This window comes from Aythya fuligula, chromosome 19 (genome assembly GCF_009819795.1).
Source record: "Aythya fuligula isolate bAytFul2 chromosome 19, bAytFul2.pri, whole genome shotgun sequence".
NCBI classification, from domain to species: domain Eukaryota; kingdom Metazoa; phylum Chordata; class Aves; order Anseriformes; family Anatidae; genus Aythya; species Aythya fuligula.
In genome coordinates this window covers 4,460,787-4,482,865 of record NC_045577.1, presented here as the reverse complement: position 1 = coordinate 4,482,865, position 22,079 = coordinate 4,460,787, and the positions used below count along the sequence as shown (strand labels likewise).

Genomic DNA, 22,079 nt, shown 5'->3' with positions numbered 1-22,079 from the left:
CCCATGAAAACCAAGAAGGGATAAATAAAACATCGCTTCAGCCCGTGGGCCTGGCAGGGACAGGGGCATGGGCAGACAGGGCGAGGGGCTCACAGTGAGACCACCAGAACTCCGTGAGGCACCCACCTTCTGGAACACCAAACCTTATAATGCAAAAACAATTAAGACAAGAGATGAAATAATTTTCCTCTTTGTGATCAAGCTACACGTGATCCCTTCCATCCCCAAAAATAAAGCCTTTTTTTTTTTCTTTGTTGCTCTCTCAGCCTTTGAGGAAGCAGAAATACCCAGCCTGGTCTCTCTGAGGTTGAGGAAATCCTCCCCGCGCCTCGGGCTCCCCCCACCCACGTCTGTAGCACCACCGCCAGAGCTCTGCCACGGCACAGCGGCACCAGCACTCAACATCTCGGACGAGGTGGATAAATAAATAACTGGTTTTCTTGCATCAAAAATGATTAAGAATCTCCACCTTTGAGAAAAGCCTTGGAAGATTTCCTCTGTTACTGATACAGCCAAAAAAAAGGCACAACCACAAGACAAAGCGATGAGCTCCTTCCGAGCAGTCCTGGAAGAGTTGCCATTATTTCTTTGAAGATCAACCAGCACGGACAACAGAGCTAAGGACATAAGGGCTCCAAGCCCTGCTAGTCCTTGGCTTCTTCACCGGGTCTGCCACGATGGGAGCTGACTTCGTTAGCAGCTTTGTTCTTTGGTGGACATCTGTCCACGAGCACTGGACGGGGGCCACGAGATCGGAGGCCACCCAACCCCGATGACAGACCACAACAGCTCCTGGCAGCCGCCAACCAGGCAGCGCACACACTCGCCAAGCTCTTGAGTCATCTAATAAAAATGCAGACTTCTCAGAGTTGACTTTGCCGTTTTGTGCATATTCCTGTAGGCTCATGGTCACGATCAGCCGCTGTGCTGCTCAGCTCCTCCAGCAGCTGCTATGGAAACCAGGAGCAGCACCCATTTCTCAAGGGCAGATAGTTCAGGGGGTTGGCTCGTTTCAGCCATGATCTCAGAAGCACTGTAAGAAAACAACTCGTTTGAACAGAACCTGGAGTAATTATTCTGGCCTTTCACTTGCAGAGGGAAAGAGAGTTAAGCAGGTACCAAACAGCACGGCAGGGACAACCCCCAACTGCTCCCATCATTCCAACAGAGAAACTTTAAATGGCTCAGCATGCCAACATCGCATTCTTACCAAGCCAATCTTCTCCATAGCAAGAGGTTTATTCGCTATCTGGGGGAGCACAGCTGATACGGCCTTGCTAGGAGGTGTCGCATGCCACAGCGATGGGAGATTAACGCAAAGAATTTAAGGTCAGTGGTTCGGGCCAGCTGCTATTTATAAAGAGGAAGGAAAACAGAACAGCGATATCACCTCTAGGCCTTAAGAAATTTTGTATGGTCAAGGAGGACACACTGGGAGCAGACACTTCACTCTCTCCAGCTTTTATTTCCATCTCCAAACCAGCAATTTTTCATCTCCGTCCCAGTGCTGTGGTCCCAGGGCTGCTGGCAGCCCCCCTCTTCCATTAGAAGGAAAGGTGAAGAACAAAACCTGCACAGCACTGCTGCCTTAAGCACGACACGCCGCGTGCCAGGGTTCAGAAATCCAGGGCATATGTAAAAGCCTGAGCGCCTAGCATCCTGCAAAGCCTCTCCACATCTAAAAATAAGCCCTCCTTATACACAACACTCACCGCATCTCAGTGGTCTTCCTTTTTAAAGGGAACCTAACTCGTGTCATTCCCAGGTGCAGGGAGATATGAAGGACACTTTCTACATCTAGGACAGGAATTATGTTGAACGCTAACTTTTTAGGTCGACTTGAAAAAAAAAGTGCTTTCTTCAGGAGCTGTTGATAGATACAATCGTTTAGTTCATAATTGCTTGTTTTCACATCCAGTGTTATCAGCTATTTACAATTCCAAATTACATGCCCACTTGCCAACCAAACCCAAAAATGACACTTGTCATTGTATTGCATGCTATTCAAAAAATGAAACGTTTGAATGTTTCTGCTGAAAATAGAAAAAGCAGAAGTACCCCGAAATGTCCTATTAGGACCAACAAGATAAAATCACCCAATCTGCATGTATTCAGCTAATACATAAACCATTATTTCAAATGCATTTTTCACAGTGCAACAAAAACCCATTACATCATTTAGAGGTTTCATGGAGGTCAGATGCATCAAATAGAAAAAGTGTTTGTCCAGAACGCCTTCAGGGCATTCTTTAAAACATTTGCTCAATATGTTCGGGTATAAACATAGGAGAATTTCACAAACGTTATTGACTGAAGCTAAGAGCTACAGGGAAAAAGTACAATCTCATACACGTTAGGAAAAAACAGCCGATGGTAGACACCAACAGCCAAAGTCATAAGTTGCAAAATCACTAATGCCTCTGGATGGAGGTCACGTTCCTAATTCAGGGGCCTGAAGTTTTCCCCATAACCTGAGTTCCAATTTCTGAGTTCTGTGAAATTTACAGGAAGGTAAAAACAAGAAAGCTTTTACTTCCCACCTCTTTGCTGAATGTTACTGCCATGGGAACGTGTTCTGCACGCTGCCAGTTTCTTCTCAGATAATTTCCTATTTCTCCACTAAGCCTCTGGCTCACACATGACTCAGTTTTAGCACTTCAGTGAGATAAGCATGTGCCCCATCCTATACTTAAAATTAGCAGGGCAAACTTTAGCTCCTTCTTAAGAGCTTAGGATAACTGGTCATTTGCTTCAAAGAAATGTGTGCTGGTTTGTATCAGAAACTGACTTGAGATACTCCCTTGTCTGGGCATAAGGAAGAACAACAAAAAGCAAAGCTACCAGCAAACTACCAGTACGCGACTGGTTATCATACCGTACATGTATTTCTTCAAGATCCAGGGAGATAAACCCCTTTCAACACAAATAATATCAAGGCAGATAAAATAGTTTAATATAGAGAACAAGTTTTGCATAAAAAATAAGCATAATCTTTTTTTTTTTTTTTTTTACGTCAGAATTTGTATTTAAAACAAAAGCTGTTTGGATATTGATCACATAGGTGACTCATGAACGTAGGAGCTACAGCACAGTTCTACGGGAGAGTTCAGGATGTTCTTAGCTTCTCCAGCCACTAAATCCAGAGGAAGATCTGTGGAGCAGAAAAAAAAAAAAGCAAAAACACAGCAATGAGTGTTAAAGTCTCCCTCAGGCTGTATTCTAGTGTCCTGAGTATCAGAAGCTTACTCTGAGATGGTGTTGATTTTTCCAGCATCTTTTACCTGACACTGCATCAACACATGCTAGCTAGATATAATTATGCTTATTGTGGAGCCAACCATCTGGAGAGATGTATGTTCTCTACTTGACAGGGAAACAAACTTTAAGAATCTTGCTAAAATAATCCAGCAAGCCAGTGGTAGAGTGGATCACAAAGCTAACTTCATTCAGCCCTTAGTCCAGTGCTTAACTGCAAATCACCATCTCAACTCAGCCAGAAAGGTAGTGATTCATTTCACACCTTGTTTCAACCTGACAAATGGAGTAGATACTGGATTCACACAAACAGCTTGAACAAACACATCACGTCTCTCTTATATGAGAGATTAACCTCACTGGGAAGCACACATTCAGAGCATGAACTTTGGGCTCTATGCAGTGACACTAAGAAAGAAGTTAGAACTAGTATGTTACTGCTACTTTCAAAACTTTCTCTTGTACACCATTCAACTATTCTATTCTGGTTCTGTTTGTGTTTTTAATGAAGAATTAGACACAAAATGTTACTTACGTGTTAGTTGATCCAAAACCAAACCCTGAAAGAAATGCAAGATTAAAAAAATCAATGTTAAAAGGTAAAATGAATGCTTAAGATGTGTAGTAAATGTCCCCTCCCACACACTGATTGAAAAACATTTCTTTCCTGCCTTAGGCCAGGGAAAGAGTGATGGGCAAACAATGGAAGTCAAATCTCCATCTAGAAGAAAACTGACTTGCCTCTGTTCTTGAGTGCTTTGCTTTCACTGGTAATCGGCTATGTTCATTTATTAGTAGCAACTGCATACAATGAGCCTGGTTTATTTGCCTCTCCATGAAAACAGAGGGCTGCTTTCTGAAGATGGAGTTTGTGCTTAATGCAAGCCAGTGGTGACAGACCACCAATGAATGCATCTTCTTTCAAAGGCCCTGTTCTCAGCCCTGCATAAATCAAAGCTGCTTCACTGAACTTGATCAGATTAAAAACAAAAAAACAAAAAAAAAAGGCTATTGGTGTTCTAGCTCAATCTTGCAGTGCATGTTCTTTTGACACTAAGTACTTGCATACAGCTACACATGCATATGCTACTGAAGAGGTATTATTTCTCGACATTTTCCTTTGAGAAGAAAGAACAGCTCCACAGAAAGGGGTGAAAAGCAGTAATCAGATGCAGTATGCAGAAGAAGAGTGATTTATTCACATGCCACACAGCTTATTTGCTGCGAGGGAATCATGAGATTATGCCTGAGGAGACACTAGACTCCAACCTGAAGCTGACTTCTGCCGCAATGACTTCTCTATAGCAGGACCAGGCTCAAACAGATCAGAGAGCTAAGTAATCACACCCGAGTTCCAGGGAAACCTGGAGACCTACGACATGTTAGGTTCTTTTCCTGTATCTTTTCCTACCTCCTCCAACTGTCCCAAAAGCTGAGAATCCACTGTTTTGCGTGCCGAAACCGGTACCCTGTTGTGACAGCGATCCAAACGTCGGGGTATTTTGATTTGCTAGCGTGCCAAACGATGCTGTATTGTTACCGGTACCACCAAACCTGCAGTTTAAAGAGAAAAATTGTGTTTACAAGCACATTTCACATATAGTGGAAGTTTGTCCCCACACCCACAATGAAAACAGTGCATTCCTTAAACCAAGGATACATCAAAAGAGCAAGACCCCTTGATATGAAGAATTATAATTGTTCATTCTGGAAACGGATTTCCTGGTTTGGGAAGGACTGTTGGAATGTCTGTTCAGTTCCCTTTCTTAATGGATACCTGGGAGATGGGCAGATGTGTTCATGCTTACACAGGGTACGTTTTCAAGCGCTTGGCGAAACCAACCCCAGCCATCAAACGCGGTATCTTAATTCACCCTGAGTTATTTTTCACCCTTCAAGCTCAGAAGTACAGCACCATTTCATTTCACAAACACGACAGCAAGCAGCCATTTGCTACGAGTTGCTCACGGTCAGAGCATAAAGCATAGCCCAGCTGCAGAACTCAGAATTACAACTTTCGGATAGTGCCTTACTCATTGCCCATGGAGATTGTCTGCAGATTTCTCAATTCCTTTCTCTCCCCAGTCCCTTTGGAAGTACACAAAGCTCCACTGCTTTCCTGAAGATCTGCACCTACCTAGCACTTTTCCCCACCACTTCTGGATTATTTCCCTAATTGCTTTTGGGGACTGAAAAAAGAAATACATTTTTATATATGGAAATTGGTCTCTTCTCCACCCACTTATCCAACCAAGCATTATAGAGCTATCAGCATGACACGCTAATGAGACCATGATATGCATTATAGTTCTCTGCCCCCCACATACACTTCCAATTCTGAATGTAAGAGGTGCACTCAAATAGAAGCTTCAAGTGTTTCTCTCTTAAACCAGGCGAAATGCAGACACAAACTATTCAAATGACAAGCTCCTCTAAGAGACCTGCAAGCGCACAACGCTACGAACGCTAATCCAGTACGAGTCCTGCTCTGCACAGACTGGGGGCCAAGTTAAATGGTGTTCCAGCTTTGCAAGGCTGTGCTTCACACACGCCCTGTCATCCCTGAGAGAAAATATGAACCGACAGCACATTAACCCATCTCTCCATCCATCCAAATCTAGAAGAGAGATACAAAAAAATGCAACAAAAACATCAAAACATATCTCTCCAGATACAGGACAACCCTTGTAGCAGTGTGACAAGCAATTCACCTGGTAAAGGACGTCATCCCTCCTATCCTAGATGCAGCTGACTGTACACACTACTTCCATACACAGCATTAGCTATTCTGGGTGGTTTAGCAATTTTATACCTCCGGCCCTGTTAACCAACCCCCGGACCTCTGGTCTGGCTTCTGACCCATGCAGCTTGCAGACAGCTTCATCTCCGAACATCAAATGTGATTTTCTCAGCAAAGACAGAACAGCTTTTGTTGTTTTTACTAAAAAAGGAGCCAGGTAGTGGAATGTATTTGAGAACAAGAGGCTTTTACAGTGCTCTGTCTCCTCAGGACTATGCCATGAAATACACAAATCACGTCTACTCGGTGAAAGGAAGCAGTGGTGAAAAGTGACAGGGAAGTGTGGTTCAAACTACTTCTTCCAGTTGCAACTATAAGAAGCTGTCTGTTGAAAAAAAGCTAAGCACAGCAGAGAAGCAGTTTAGGCTATGGACATTTTTTTTAACATATAAAAGACGTGAGATACAGTCATTGCCTAGTAACAATTCATACCTATCTCACCCAGATTTTCAGGTCTTTTGTAATGCTCCTAAACAAAACTGAATTGAGATGCACTTGAGGTTAGTTTATGACAGCAAAACCTTTATCATCACAAACAGTCTGAATTTCAGACTTTACAGAAGTGCAGTGGTTTCTATTTTTGGTACCTAAGTTATTTATCAAGTGATGCAGATTCTTCAGAACTGAAGGAGCACTGAACCACGTGTTTAAGTTAGCAAGGTGTTTTGAGGAGCTTGGAGCTAATACTGCACAACGTACTTGCAAGTAACTTCACTGGATGTGGGATCTTAAAAGTCTTGCACAGATGCTAGATTATATTCCAGAGTTAAACAATTGCTTAAAACTTTACAACAAGATTTGCAAGGTTGTCTAGAGATTTTGCACACACTAATTTTGATTTTTTTTTAAAGCGAAAATCAAATTCCTCAGGCAGTTCTGAAAGTATCAGACCAAGGTTGCACCTTTCTAATAGAGAAGAAACTCCCCAAACTTCCCACAAGTTAAGCTACTGAATTTTCTTTCTTGAGTCTGCAGACTCCTTATGCAAGGCCTCCATTTAGATCTCAGTGCTCCTTGTTCTTTAAGCTTTAAGTTCCCATCTTTAAACTTCAAACATTTTCACTGAGTGCATCCAGTTTCAGTACAAAATCACGCAGCACAGTGGCTGAAAGTGGGAACTGAACAAAAATACCAATTGAAGTAAAGTCATCTCTACAAGCGCAACCTTCTTTGTAGGGATCTAATAAAGCTGCCTCTGTTTTTACTTTTCCAAAGGGACTCACCAATTTGCTGCACCAGAGTTCAGGACGTTGCTAAAGAACCTAGCTGAAGGCTCCCACAGCTCAAGGATGGCAGATGGGTATCTGCCTGACCTTGCGGGGGATCAATGGGTACACTTCAGGATGTTTAATGTGCCTTACGTAAAAGGTAGTTCCTCCCAAAACCAAAGACAAACACTTGTGAAATATGGAAACACTAAGATTGGGAAGATAACCCATTTCCTTTTTTCACTCCAAGTTTCTCTGTTTTTAATTGGGTCTGTTCAGTCTCAATATAATTATAGGACATGATGGAGAGTTGCTTGCTGGTGGCCGTGTGGAAGAGGTGAGTTTGCTGCCTATTACACAAGTTGCTTTGCAAGGTTTGAAATTCTCTATTCCTTCTTTATCTCAGTAAATAAAGCGCTGTCTACTTCGGTGCCAAGCACAAGCTTAAGAGGTAAAGAATCAGGTAAAAAACAATCAATGCGAGATAAAAACAAATCACTCTGGGACCACAGGCTGTTACAAGTTCCTCCTCCCACCCTCCAAAGGTGAGAGAACAGGCTGAATTCTCATTAGTATCTCCAGCCCAAATCTCACAAGTGGATAAGGTGGCTAGACAGCGTCACAGACGATCTGTTACTTTCCTTGCTTGGCATAATTTGTAGGTCTAGACTTGAACACATCAAGTGTGCACAGAAAATATTCCTGCCTTCACTTACACACACAAGATGACTCACATTCCCCCCCTTTTCCCAGTCAGTAAAGCTAAAGATTCAACATAGTAGTTTCAGCATTAAAATGAGATCATACACATTATTTCCTTTGGGGTTAAGGTTTTTGGTTTATGCCATTTTCCTTTTGGATTTTTTTTTTTTTTTTTGTGGGGCAGGGTGAAGGGACAGAAACAAGGACACTTAGAGCTTAGCGTTCAAGCACAGAATACATTCCTTATCTTACCGGAGGGGAAACTAAGCATAAGAGTAGTTTTCATGCAAGGATGTTACGTTCCCAGACCCTGGACCCTGGTTGGCTTACCCAAATCCTCCAGCGCTGGCTGCTGCTGTACCCTCGCCGAACACTTTGCCTCCCGTCGAGCCCAGAGGGCTTGAAAAGGTTGGGGCTGAACCGAATGCTGGCACCCCTCCAAACCCAGGGGATCCCCCAAAAGTGGGAGGGCTGCCAAACACTGGAGCAGCACCGAAGCCACCTGAGCAAAACAGAGGCAAAAAGGGGACAAGAACATCAAGCAAACAATAGTGCAGAAAGAAAGAAGAAAAATTAGATTTCCAAGTAGACAACCTCTATAATAGGGCTGTTCATCTTGTCACATGGCACAGCATTATTTTTAAAAGTAACTGCCACAAAGCTTCCAAACTGCAGGATAATTTGTTACATAAGTCAGGGATAAGAAAAGTACCCAATACATGTAAAGAACTGCAACCAAATTAAGAGACTATCCACAGAGCACCACATTCTGGGCCTGCTGAACACTTGAATATCAACTCATTCTCCAGAGCTGTACTACAGGGTGGAATTATATCATCCATGCTTGCACAGTGCAAAGGAATCTCTCTACTTGCTTTACATAAAAAGACCAGTACTTAGCTGTGAGACAGCAAGCGTGCACAATAATCAAGTTATAGTAAGCATGTATAGCAGGTAATAATAGACTGATGGTTTTATTGCTATAAAAGACATCCATCCTTCAGCACAAAACTAGCATGTACCAAGAAAAAAAATCTTAAGTAGGCAGTTTTAAAGCAAAGTTCTGCTCACCACCAGTTAGACAAGATACTGTGCAAAGGGACTGCATATAAAAATGCAGGATGAAAAAGCTTCTGCAAAGGCCAGCTTCATGAGCATTTGCTGCCGTGTTTTGATGGCAGTGTTTTAGCCTGGCTACAGGTCTCATCTAAAGCCTTTCAAGGACGTACAAGTTGCCTGAGGACAGAAAGTGACGCATAGAAGTGCTTAAACTGGAAGAACTCTCCCGGTGTAATGGAGAAGGCTCCTCTCATCTCTTAAGATCAGAGAGTAAATAGTAAGTTGGTTTTGAGGTGCTCCAGTGATACAAGGAGATTCAGCAGACAGGTTATTATCTAATGCTGACTTAAGTGGTGGAAACTAAGAGGCAATGACTAAATGCCAGGAACTGCGAGATTCATGCAGGACACCAAGAACTGAACTCTGCCCTTGACAACTTTTGTTCAGGGTTTAGCTGCCTTCTGCGGCTCTGAACCAACCTCTACCCAGATGATTTTACTCCATGCTCATCTACTGATATTATTGGCCTGTTTCTAATTGACACCGTGGAATGCGAAGGACACCTGCTCTTTTGTTTGACTAGGGCTGAGGACTGGGATAGCACCGCACATTTTAATACCCTGGGTGAAATTCCAGTCCATGAGACAAGGTAATGGATACTGTTTGGCTGTAAACACAAAAGGTCTGGAAAAAAAAATAAATGCTAGGCCTGAATTATTTAAACATAGATCAGATATCTTGTTACCTCTAGCTCTAGGAAGTTAGAGTATTTATCACAGGGGCTGAAGCTTTGCTTGGGATACACTTTCATTTGCAATACATATTAACAATTAGTGAAGAAAGAAAAGTGAAATATCCAAGTAATGAATTCAGGAGAAAAGGGGATCCAAATCAAGTAAATCCTTCCGCTGCAGTTGAGAGGGGAAGACGCACAATTTCTTCCAATATTTAGCAAATGTAACCAAAAGTTGGAAGGATATGATGGGCTCTTTTTAGTTGGATGTCTCTTCTACACAAACCTCTCAAAAAATCCCACCTCAAAGAAAAAAAAAAACAAGAAATGAAAATAATCAAAAGCAAGATTACAGTCATTTGGTAAAAGAAAAATAAGAGCATCCTTCAGCAATGCCCTTCTCCTCCTCTGGCAACAGACACAGATGGGAGGTATGCTGGAGACAAAAAAACTCAACCGGCTATCAAGTGGAATGCAATACTTAAGAGAAACCTTACAAACGGCTGCTGGATCTGATAGCACCATCATTATGCTCTCAGCCACTTCACTAACGCAGAGCACAGCTCCTGTCGAAGCAGAGTGCTTCCTGTCCAAGCACCACTTCTCCAAAGGGAGTTCTTAAGCACCACTGTCTCAAGACAATTTCAGAGATGACCAAGCCTCCCCCTGCTTTCCCTAGGGATGAAGCTTCAAAAGACCCTCCTGGAGCAGAACACCACCTCCCATCATCAGTGTTCACTCTAAGAATGGTCTGAGGACAGAGGAGAGCTTTGCTGTCTCTGAACCTCTGTCTCTCCATTTTTGCCTGATAATCAACAAAAATGAACATTTTGCCATTCAGTTCCAATGAACAACATATCACCACTACCCCTGAGGCAATCTGGGGGGGCAGATGACAGTAAAAAGGAAGGAAGGTTTGTGAGATTTCCTACATTTCATAAAGGGTGGGATGACAAGATACCTGCTTTGGTTGGACTAGAGAACCCAAAGCCTTGAGATGCCACGCTTCCTCCACCAGAGCTGAAAGTGCCTGTAGGCTTCTGCTCCCCAAAAGATGAGCTGCCAAATCCAAAGGTCTTGGCTCCACTGTTTCCAAATAAGCTTGAAGAATCTGGGGAGACAAAAAAAATACTTGTGAAGCTCAGAACGCACACCAATTTACCATTTAGCATCAAGACACAATCAACATTTTTCTCTGGTGAACCACGTGTTTTATTTCATTACAAAATCCAATACTACAATAAAGGAAGACTAAGTTAACGAGAATTGGTATTAATGGTTGAGGTCAGTGGATCATTAAAGACGTAATAAAATAAAGAGATTTGCTCTCCCGAGTCTTTAAGTGCTACTTTTAGCCACGTGCGGCTGATTTTATAACTTTTCTTTGTTCCCCTACTTTTACTTTTTAGTCACTGCTTCCCCTCCTTCATGCTTTCTAGCCTTCTGCTTTCCCTTACTGCCAAATCTAATTCACAGGTGATGAAATAACAAAATCAGGCAGTCTCAATTAAACAAAAGCCACATCTAAGAAGTCGTTATGAATAGCTGTTATGGCACACAAAGATATGTAACAACGGTAGATCTGCAAAAGCTGCATATGGAAGGCACGAGTGGGTCTCCCAGCATTTCAAACTAATTGCTGCAGCTACAACATCATATACGCAGCTCAGCACAAATTTTAGATTATTACAAAGACCTGTTAATCCAAAAAACTCAAGACTAATGTATTTTTAATCTGAATATGACTATAAAAATTAACATTTACGCTAGTTGGCAGTGACTGATTCTCACATTAACAGTTAATCGTTTATAGGTTCTAAGAAAGGATTTCTAACAGGCCCTTTAAAGTCCCTTGTGCAAAGGAACTTGATGGTAACCTTACTGGATACTTAACCACTTTCCATGCCTCCTTTTGCTAGCTTGGTTGGCTGGGCAATACGCAACACGTGGGAGAGCTGGTTTGGCACCTCACATGCAGATTGATTTAGCTAAAACACCCATATGGACTGCTGCCTTTTAGCTGGCAATTGGAGCAAAAGAAAGGGCAAGTGCTGAGCTTCTCCTCACAAAGAGGACTAATACAATTTCTCTCCTCTACCCCGTTTTCATGATGCTCATACAGTTTGCCTGTGAGAAACCCACCCCATCTACCAAATCTGGATAAAAAATGGTAAAATGAACTCTACAGTTCTGCTTTCTAGTCAAAGCAGACACCCCCCAAAACAATTGCTGAATGGATTTATTTTTCTTTACTACAAACATGTGACTGAAAAAAATTCGCATCTCCTAAACAAGAAAAATTACTGAAGAGCTTTCCACGTATTAAAGCAAGTTTTCATAAAATGTTGTTATATGCGCTGCAAACAGACAAACATTTTAAGGACAAAGCTGAAGAAACTGCCCATCCACCATATACATTGACTTGGCTTCACTTGAGCATGGGATTCAATGATTTTTACACTGTTAAGGCAGCTGAGAAATAAAGAAAGCTTTCTAACTTGCGACAAAGTTGGAAACAGAAATTCAATTACAGGAATTTAGAGCATTTGATTTTAAAGAAGCACTTGGCCACAGAATTCCCTAAGGAACATAAATATTCTTCACACTCCTTGCATTTGCTTGTTTGTTGCAACTGCTGCCCTACTTGCTTTCCATGAACCTAGAAGGAGAACTACAGAAGAACACATCATGCATACTGTATGCCTCTGCTAGCCCTACAAGCCTTTCACGTTAACATAGAATTTAGTAAAAGACAAAGAACAGCAGAAAAACAGATGGGATCGCAAAGCAGATGGGAATCAGGGCACATTTTGTATTCTTGTTTTCTTCACTTACTCTGGGAAGCTGCAGATCCAAATCCTCCACTGGAGGAACTGAAAGGATTCTTATTGGCTGCATCCTGACTTGGCTTTCCTCCCAAACCACTGAAGAAACCCCCACTTCTCCCACCATTTCCAGCTCCAAACAGGCCTCCACTGGAAGAAGATGGCTGCTAGAACACAAGGACAGAAAGGGGATTTTAAGAGAAGTCAAAGCAGCACATGTCCCTGGGGTGATTCTCCTGTTTGGCCTATTCCCCTGAGCATACGCAGGGGCTGATGAACCAGCATGCGGACTCTTCAAACACACAGTGCCTTCAAATCTGACTTAAGTTACTCTCAAATCTTATTTATATAGGAAAATATGCCTTTGAAAAAATCCTCCACACTGTCCAAGAGCACTCCACTTCCCATTTAGCAGGGAATAAAGGTTTATACTCTACCCCTACCTTAACTTCCCTGTAAGATGCTCTTCTCTCCATACCCCTTGGAAAACATTTATGCTGGTGCTGCTTTGGTGCCTCCTGTATTAGCAAGTATCTTCAATACAGATGGAGACAATCTTTACTGACTATGTCATATTTGATTTATTTATTTATTTATTTTTATTATTAGAAGCAGGTAGGATACCCCAGACAAGTCCACTCTGTAACAGTCCCTTGTTTCTGCAAACACAATAAATACTTGCCTGGCCAAAGACAGTGCCTCCAGTATTAGCTGCTTGCCCAAACACAGAACCTGTGTTGCTTGAACCAAAGCCTGCCAAGAAAAGAAAAGGAGAATAAGTTACCAGAACTATTACTAGGATATGAGACAATTCAGGAAGGTGACACTAGTCCAGAACAGGGCAACACCACGGGTATCCCATGCCAAAACACATGGAACCAAATGATGCTACCAAATGTACCTAGGCTGGCCAAATTTGAAGTATATGCCAACAAGTAATGGATTCCATTGAAAGTTTGTTTGGAAGTCATTGTCCTTTTCTCTCCAATTTAAAAACAAACAGAAAATAAAAGGCCTTTTCACTTGTGGGATTATTGTTACCAACATAAAAGAAATGGATTTCTGTTAACATTGCTGTAATAATGTTGCAAGTCATGAACAAGCACTGTAGCATTTTGATTTCCCCTGTGTAGAGAGGGATCTGAGTTTTGCTACCTAAAGATTTCTTTTATAGATAATGAAATGTTTTGATTAAAAAAAGAACTCCCCATTCCATTTCCCAGTTCACTTAAATGTGCATTTTGTAATAAAACTTGCAGTTGCTATAATTAGGAACACCTTTCTCAAGCAGAGTTCACTTCCCCCTATTTAACTATTCTCTGTTACTGTAGTTAAAATGAACAAGCAGTTTGCCTGCAGTGCCATCACTTTTAATTAAATGAGCCTAATTAGTTTTTCTTCCTTGAAAATACACGTTCCCTATTATTACTATGTACTTTTCACTTTTCCCTTGAAGGTCTCTAAAGATTTTAGAGACAAAGCTTTGGAAAAACACGACAATATATTGCAGCAATGGGGAGAACAAAAGGACTGACAAAGAAGGTTTGACCTCTGCCAGTATTCTATTTAACCGTGCAGACGGGTAGCGGATGGTTACGTTACTGCTATATTTGAGGTGCTTCCGAATGCAAAAGCAGATTTAACACTGTAGTTCCTCATTATCCCATCATTTTGAAGGCTTAACACATTTTTGCCATCCCAGATCCTGATACAATAACATACCTGGCTATACATCCACTGTTGCGTGGACTCTGCAGCCCCCTGAAAGCAGCACTGCACCTCCATTCAATCCCTTGATTACGGCCTCGGAACTGCCTCGGGACTTCAGTGTAGCCATTTACAACACACTAGTTTGAGAACTCGTACGCTATGTTGAATAAAACCCAATTCTTATGCCGATATACAGCACAATATGTAATTCAAAATTAAGTCTAGACAGACTTGGAAGTATAAGAGAAAGACAAGATTGAAAAGGCTACATTCAGTGGCCTCCTGATGAATATCAAAGCAGAGCAAAAGCTTCTTTGGTCTCCAACATTAGCTTCCTCCTCACGTGTGCTGCAGCTCCTGTTCTTACTAATTGAAAAAAATACATCAAGTGCTATAGGGGAAAAAGGCATTAAAAAAAAAAAAAAAAAAAAAAGAGGAGTCCTACTTTTCCCAGTGATATACTGCTTTCTTACTTCAGTCAGACAGCACTGCTGGAATGCTGCATCTCCCTGCGGTTTGCTCTTACCTGAAGCTTGGCAGAAGCTGAACCCAGCAGATGATGTAGTAGTGGTAACGGCGGCGGTGTTACCAAAGACAGAGCCCCCTTGCCCAAAGGTGCTGCTCTGCCCAAACACCGGAGGGCTGGTTTGTCCAAACAACCCACCCCCGGTGCTGGGGGATGGCTGTCCGAAGGAAAAGGAGCTCGCACTGTTGGTGCTAGCCGGTGCTCCAAACACACTGCCACTGCTCGAGGCTGCAGTGGAAGCCGCCGGCTGACCAAAGGCAGGCATTGTCCCAAATCCAGACTGGCTAAAGGTGAAACCACTTGAAGAACTGCTTGCTGGTTGCCCGAAAGTTGGTGCTTGCCCAAAGGCCGGCTGCCCAAAGCCCCCGGTAGTGGTGGTGCCAAAAGCAGAAGTACCAAACCCCGTGCTGGCAGCCTGCGTGGTGGCGGTGGCAGTGGACAAGGTACTGGTGGTGAGCTGCCCGAAGGGAGATGATGCTGTGGTACCTGCTGGTAGCTGTCCAAAAACTGATGGCGTGGAAGGAGTGGCAGTTGTGTCACCGGTAGGCTGGCTAAATGCAGAGCCAGAGGAGCTGGAATTTGGAGGCTGAGCGAACACTGAGGAGCCTGCAGATGTAGGGACAAACACAGAGGCTCCAACAGCTGGACTCTGAACACACGTAGCGACATCAGCAGCAGCAGCCAACGTGCTCGTGGGTTCTGCAGGAGAGGCAACGTTTGTCGCAGCGGTTGTTGCCGGGATGTTCTGATCTGGTGGGATGGACGCAGAGGCAGCAGATGGCACCAGGGCCTTCAAATCACTTGTGGGAGCAGCTGGAGTAGCAACGGCATCAGGTGGAGGTGCTACTGATGTGGTACTGGAGTCCACAGTGCTGGTGTCCCCGCCTGCTGCCTGGGGTAAAGTGGGCTCTTTGATGGACTCTGAAAGCTGTACCTGTGGCTGTGGCAACTGTGTACTTGGAGGTGAAGACCCAGCTGCTACAGCTTCATTTTCAGATGTTTTTTCTGAAGCAGGCAGTAATTTGGCATCCCCTCCACCCTTACTAGAAGCTGCCGCAGGGGCAGCAGTTTGTGATGAACTCAGGAAGTTTCCAAATGAGAGGGACGTTGAAGCAGAGAGAGTGGAAGGGGTAGAGGTGGATGTGCTCATGTTGTTTGCTTGCTGAAGACCAAACGAAAAGGTGGGTTTGTTTCCACCGGAGCCTCCAAGGTTAAATACCCCAGAAGACCCTGTGCTGGTTATCTGGATGTTGCCGAAGAGGCTGCCTGTAGCACTCGTGCTGACGGCCGTGGTTGCTGTGCCTGCTGATGTGACTGACAAAGAAGTGGCTTCTCCAGCCTTTCCTAACGACAGGGGGGCACTGAAGGTAAATCCAGAAGGTACTGTGGATGCTTTAGTTGACTGCGTTCCTGCAACACTGACAGATTGTGCTTTCGTGGTGGTCTTGATGTTATCATCTGCCTGGCCAACACGTAGTCCTGAGAAGCTCCCAAGAGTCTCCCCAGATAGATTGCTCTGAAACAAGTGATCCCCTGACTTAGATGGGGAGAGATCCAACTTGCCAGAGGCTGTGGAGGGAGCAGAAGACATTGTTGCAGCAGGTTTGGTTGACTGAGTGCCATCTGCTGAAGGGCTACTTGCTGCCACGGCTCCTGAAGCACTTGCTGGCTTGAGGGACCCAAAAGCAAAGGAGCTTTCAGGGACTGCTCCAAATTTGGAACCCCCAGCAAGCGAAAATGAATCAGGCTGGTTGGACTCCTTAGCAGGGGCTGTCAGTGAAAGACAGAAGGTACAAACTGAGTTATGGTATGCAAAGCTGATTCATCATTTTTTCAATAGCAGCAAGGTTTAGTGCTTTACAGACTGCAAAACAACGCTCTTGCCTAAAAACCATAATGCCTCCTGGCAAACAGCTAACTGTCATTTCCACGTGCATTCAGTATTACAACAGTGGCATTTTCTGAAGCCTTTATGGACACTGTTACAGTGACAAACACTGTTACTTCTATGCCCCAGCTTCCCACTTAACCATCCTTTTCTCTCGAGTACAGACAATTTCCCTTTTTCAACAGCCAGATAACAAAGATCATTTACTTACAGACCATTCGTCAATAACACCATTTCTACCCTTTCTTACATGGTTCAGCAAAACAATTCCTGACACTCACCACAGAATTCTATGCGTAAGCCAATGGCTCAGAAGAGAATTTAGGTCATAAAAGTACTTTCAGTACTTGAAAAATCTTTGTCAGAATCAAATCTTTCTGTATGAATTCAACCATTTATAGAGCACTGAACACTGTTTCTATGCAGTCCATTTTCAGCTTTGAAATACTAGAGAAAAACTCACAAATGTAGTTGCCAAAGCACTTTTAAGATATACTGCTATCCAACAGTGTGAAACTGCTGAAGGCTTAAGGGAGACTAAACCAACTTTACTTGATGAATTGTCATTTCATTTCTGAGCACCACTGAAATTCTGGCTTGAAGACATTGCATTGGTGTTTGGACCATCGATCAATCTGGACAAGGTACAGGAAATCTGCATAGAGATAAACTCAGTGATCAAAAAGTTCTTAGCGCTGGCACTACCCTTGTCTTTTACCCTATATTATTAAAAACACTGAAAAAAAGCATCATTTATTTCCTTCTGGGGCACTGAAATTCCTTCTGTTCTTCTTCCATCAGCAGCTAACAAAAGCAAAGGCACTTCTGCCATGGAGTAGAGTAAGGTAACTGCCCTCACCCAATGCTGTGCTTTACAGGTCTGTTTCCTGCCCCTCCCAATCCTCCTTTAATCTGTGTTATTTACTTAAACTTTCAGGTTAACTCAATCTTCAGATTTTAAGCCATGTTAGTTCTCTCTGCTTAAGGTCAATGGAGTATCAGTTGCATTGCTGTGGCCGACCATCTAGGGATATAAGCAAGCCACGATTTGTTGCCAGAGGTGTTATCTTTTATTAGAGTAACCAACAGCACTGGAGGGGAGGGAGGGTGGGAGGAAGACTTTTGAGCACACAACCTCTTTTTCAAGGCTGAAACTAGAGGCAGTAAACTTCTAAACTATTACAAAAGCAGATGTATCAGGCCCCTTTTTCCAGATCAGGTGAACATGATCAACCTATGAAATGGAAAGGCAGCCCACATATTGTTAACTCAATTTTGTAAGTAACAAAAAGCTACCCCTAATATTCCCCTTCCATTACTAAATGTTCACTCCACTTCATGACAGCTTTCTATGTCAGACCACCTTGGCAACTTTAAATCTACAGATTAAAGAGAAGAGGAAATGGCTACAGATATTACCCCTTTTCATAAATGAGTACCTCCTGGATGCTCTTGGCAGCAAATATTTTGCTTACTCTTAATTAAAAGGCAGGTGGCCTGGATTCTTGTCCATTACAGGGCATAATCCAACATATGTACACAATGTTACTGCAGCTATTGCAAATTTAATAATAAAAGTGCAACATAAAACAAGAACCAAATGAATTAGGAAGAGTAAGCATTCTCGTAGCAGAGAAGAGATTTTGTCTGCACACTCTTCCAAACTAACCTTGTGAGGAAGTGAGGCTGGGCAGTGTCGGTGATGAAGTAGCTGATGTGACAACACCAAAATTAAACCCAGACCTAGCAGGAAAGAGGAGAAAGGGAAAGAATGACTTTGAGATTGACATGTTGAAACTTCCAACCTTATGATTAACACAATGCTGAGCCTCAGATTTCCTGTACAAGTTTGTACTAAGTCAGACACACAGGCACATGTGTGCAAGAACAGTTTTTCCAACTAGATGGAAAAGCAGGCATGCAGACAGGCTTCCATTTGCTTCCCCTCCAACAAACCTTCTAGAGGGCTGAAGACAGTCAGAATTCAGATTTTTTTTGACCACCTCTCATCCTCCCATATTCTTTAATTTCTGCTGACTCTTTAGTCACCTTCATGAATAGACTACTTTTCAAGACACAACATGGAATTTGTCTTGTTGTTTCAAAAAAAAAAAAAAAAAGCAACTCAGCAAGTTTGAACTTTAGAACATATTTCCAGTCCTAGTTGGGAATTCCAGCACTTCTGTAGCTCAAAGCTTTTGCCAACACTGGAAACCTGTATAGGTATGCCCAGGTTAGAAAAAATACGGAAATTATTTGGAAACCATCTTCAGAGGTGATGAGTGTTAGTATGATCATATCCAATTTCTTTCCACTCTACTCTGGAAGTAGAAACCTCCAAGGTTCAACCTCTTGTCTTGTCACTGTGAAGCCAAAGTTCATTCTCACACGTCCCTGCACAACTTGCTTGGGATGATTTTCCTGCTACTGCTCTTTGTCACTAAATTAAGAATGGAGTTTTAAACCAGCTGAGGTCTTTTGCCTCTTCCTTAACGCCAAGATACAAGACACACAGTGTATGCTCTCTGACTCTACGAGATGTGGTGACTTGCAAAGACAGGCAGTGAACCCAGTGCATTCAACCATGAGCTAGTGTTTTCACCACAGTCATATTGCTCTAATCTCACATCATCACCTGACAACCTACCAGATAGCTGAGAAATACCACTACACACAGCTTATGATTTGTTTAACAGCCCACTATAAATAAACCAGTTTCGCCTTATTTGCTCTTCATTTTCTTGATTAGTTACAGATTGAAATGTTCAATGTGACACAATATCATGTCAAATTCTCATAAACTTTCACTATTATGCAGCTTGTAGGTAACACTTGCTGGAACAGCTGACACCCTCATACTCAACTACAAAGAAATATCAAACTTCATACAGACCCCACAGAAGAAAATGAGAATGCCTTGTTGAGCTGTGCAGTTGTTGCTGGTACTGATGTCACTGTAGAAGTCACAGCTGTAACTGTTTTTACTGTCCCTTGTCCTGGAAGTTACAAGAGGAAACATTACAAAAAAGATGACAGCAGCATATCATCCAACTATAATAAAGGAAGGAATAATTTCCATACAGTCTGCAATTTTATCAATTTGAAACAAAGGGCTTTGCCCCTTTAAGTCATATTTGTGCACAGAAACATTTCTGATGGTGTTACAACAGCACAGAATATCTGAATTATTTTGAAGATGTTAGGCAATAACATATCTGATTAAAACAAAGAGAGGTCTTGCTATCTTGACAATAAAAATTAAGTAATAAAATCAAGAAATCCTTGGTAAAATCTCTCATCAACATATCAAAACATATTTCAAGTAAAAAGGAAATGGAGCAAATTCAAGAGCTGACGTTTTCAATAAACCAAAATTTAAGAAGTGTTTGCTACAGTCAAATACAACTCTTAGCTATTTTTGCTGCTTCTCACCCCTGGCTAAAAGGCAACCTACATCCACAGATTAAAGTCAGAAAAGCAATAGAGATGAATTTCAGATATTTATGCAAGAGGCTTATAAAACCATGTCCAATGCAAGCTTTATCATCTAATACATATTAAAAATCAATTCCTTTCTTTCCCACGTTTCCTCTTCCCTTGTTTGCACTAAATGAACGTTTCTTTCTTTGTAAGCTTCTAAACAAAACGTGTGAGACTACAGAATCTGAATTGGTTTTAAAGTTGGTCCTACAGCCTAGTACTCAGCAGAGTCAGCACCCAACTTAACTTATTTCAGGCAAGTAAGTGCAAGCTTAGGTCAGGTATTCCTACAGTGCTGAAACCTATAGCATAGAAATACTCAAGTCAAGCACAGCATATAAAAAACTATTCCTGTTACTTCGGGAAGTAATCACCTTCCTGCAAGAATGCAGGATCTTCTCACATTTAAAAAATAAAATGTGAAAGACAGATGCTTGTCATTTGCTGTCAAAAAACAGTAGCCTTTGGTTTGATGCACTTTCACTGTTACTTGTTAAAGGTTACAGATTCTGAGACCACTCTGAAAGAGGAATCTGAATTCTAGGATCGCTGAATTCTACATGCAGGCACTCAGAAAAAATACAGGGCTGTGCACAACACCTCTTCCCTGCCGTTCTGTACTTTGTTTTTCCAAATTCTCCTCCTCCATATTAGCATAGCAGCCTCTCAATGGAGGCAGACCTTTTTTTACCTGTCTTCATTCTCTGGACTGTACACCCTGACAGGTGGCAAGAGACACTCAGGCCTTACTTCTATCTCCACCATGGAGAACTCACCCGAGATTTTGTTGCCAGATGACGTTGGACCAGGTGTAGATGCCATAGGACAAGGTGCAGACACAGAGGAAGGTAGAGTTTGTCCCTTCAGTGAGCTTGCTAGAGGTGTCTGAAAACAAAAACACTTCAGGTCAACACAGTCTGAGGATTAACAAAGGCCCTTCTGATCTTGGTCTGATACGATGAAAGTCAGGCCAAGACTCGAGAATGAACTAGAGCAAGTACTTGGCAGAACCTCCCATCTTGGGTCCAGATGTCTTTACAGTTAAATACAGGGTCAATGCTCAACTTTTTCAACAATTCTCTTCCAGAGGCTGGTCAGCCCCCACATGCAACAGCTCACTGATTCCAGGAGACAGACTGCTGGCATGGTTTTCCAATGTGTGGGAATAAAACCTAGCAGCTTGTCCACCATTAAGAAATGTTTTCAATAAAATATTAATAAAAATAAAACAGGGAAACTGTCTCCCCTGATTACCTGGCACTTCTTTTTGGTCAAATTTGGGTATATTTAACACAGTTTCCTTTGTTAGCTGCAACCCTTACTGATGCAAGGCCATGGCCATTGGAAAACTGCAAGATTCTTCCAAAGAGAAAAGGCAAGACATAACAAAGATAAACCTGACCCCACCCTGTCAAGGTCACAGATAAATAAATGCTTTGCCAAGAATGTATGGCAAGCTGTGAAAAGAGGCTGTTAGATTACCTGTTCACCAACAATTACACCCCAGACTTTACTGAACATGCCCAGGTACAGTAATCCAAAGGAAAAGAGCTCTATACCAAGATACCTGTTTAGCTTGATTTGTAGCAACAGTTGCCAAAACCTGGTGGACTGCCTGGGCTGCAGAGTGAGGAACCGATGATCTTAAAAAGAAAAATTAAAATGTTAAATGAATGATTATTCTAAAAGTAATTTGCTTGCCTCTCAAAAAGCTCAGCTTCCAGAAGTCTCAAACAACCACCGTTATTACAGATTCCACACACAACTCCAAATGAACAAATCTGATTAGGGAATAAACCTCTTAAATGAATCAACCACATTTAACAAAGGAAGACTGCAAATGCATTTAAAGCTCTAGACTTAAGTGATCAAGTCTTCTCCACACATTCATCT

At 42.4% G+C, this 22,079-nt stretch overlaps 1 protein-coding gene across 1 annotated transcript in view; it reads right to left on the bottom strand.

Annotated features, from left to right (window-relative positions):
• Positions 1–3,007: 3,007 nt before the first annotated feature.
• The window catches only part of NUP214 (nucleoporin 214), a 43,271-nt gene continuing 24,199 nt past the window's right edge, over positions 3,008–22,079 (bottom strand). The window contains exons 25-36 of the mRNA XM_032200303.1: positions 21,754–21,829; positions 20,963–21,071; positions 19,600–19,702; positions 18,376–18,449; positions 14,819–16,588; positions 13,265–13,335; positions 12,593–12,749; positions 10,719–10,868; positions 8,296–8,467; positions 4,667–4,809; positions 3,791–3,815; positions 3,008–3,151 (exon numbers count right to left, since the gene is read on the bottom strand). Coding sequence (XP_032056194.1) covers positions 3,118–3,151; positions 3,791–3,815; positions 4,667–4,809; positions 8,296–8,467; positions 10,719–10,868; positions 12,593–12,749; positions 13,265–13,335; positions 14,819–16,588; positions 18,376–18,449; positions 19,600–19,702; positions 20,963–21,071; positions 21,754–21,829 — 2,884 coding nt within the window. The 3' untranslated portion in view covers positions 3,008–3,117. The remainder of the gene's footprint in view (positions 3,152–3,790; positions 3,816–4,666; positions 4,810–8,295; positions 8,468–10,718; positions 10,869–12,592; positions 12,750–13,264; positions 13,336–14,818; positions 16,589–18,375; positions 18,450–19,599; positions 19,703–20,962; positions 21,072–21,753; positions 21,830–22,079) is intronic.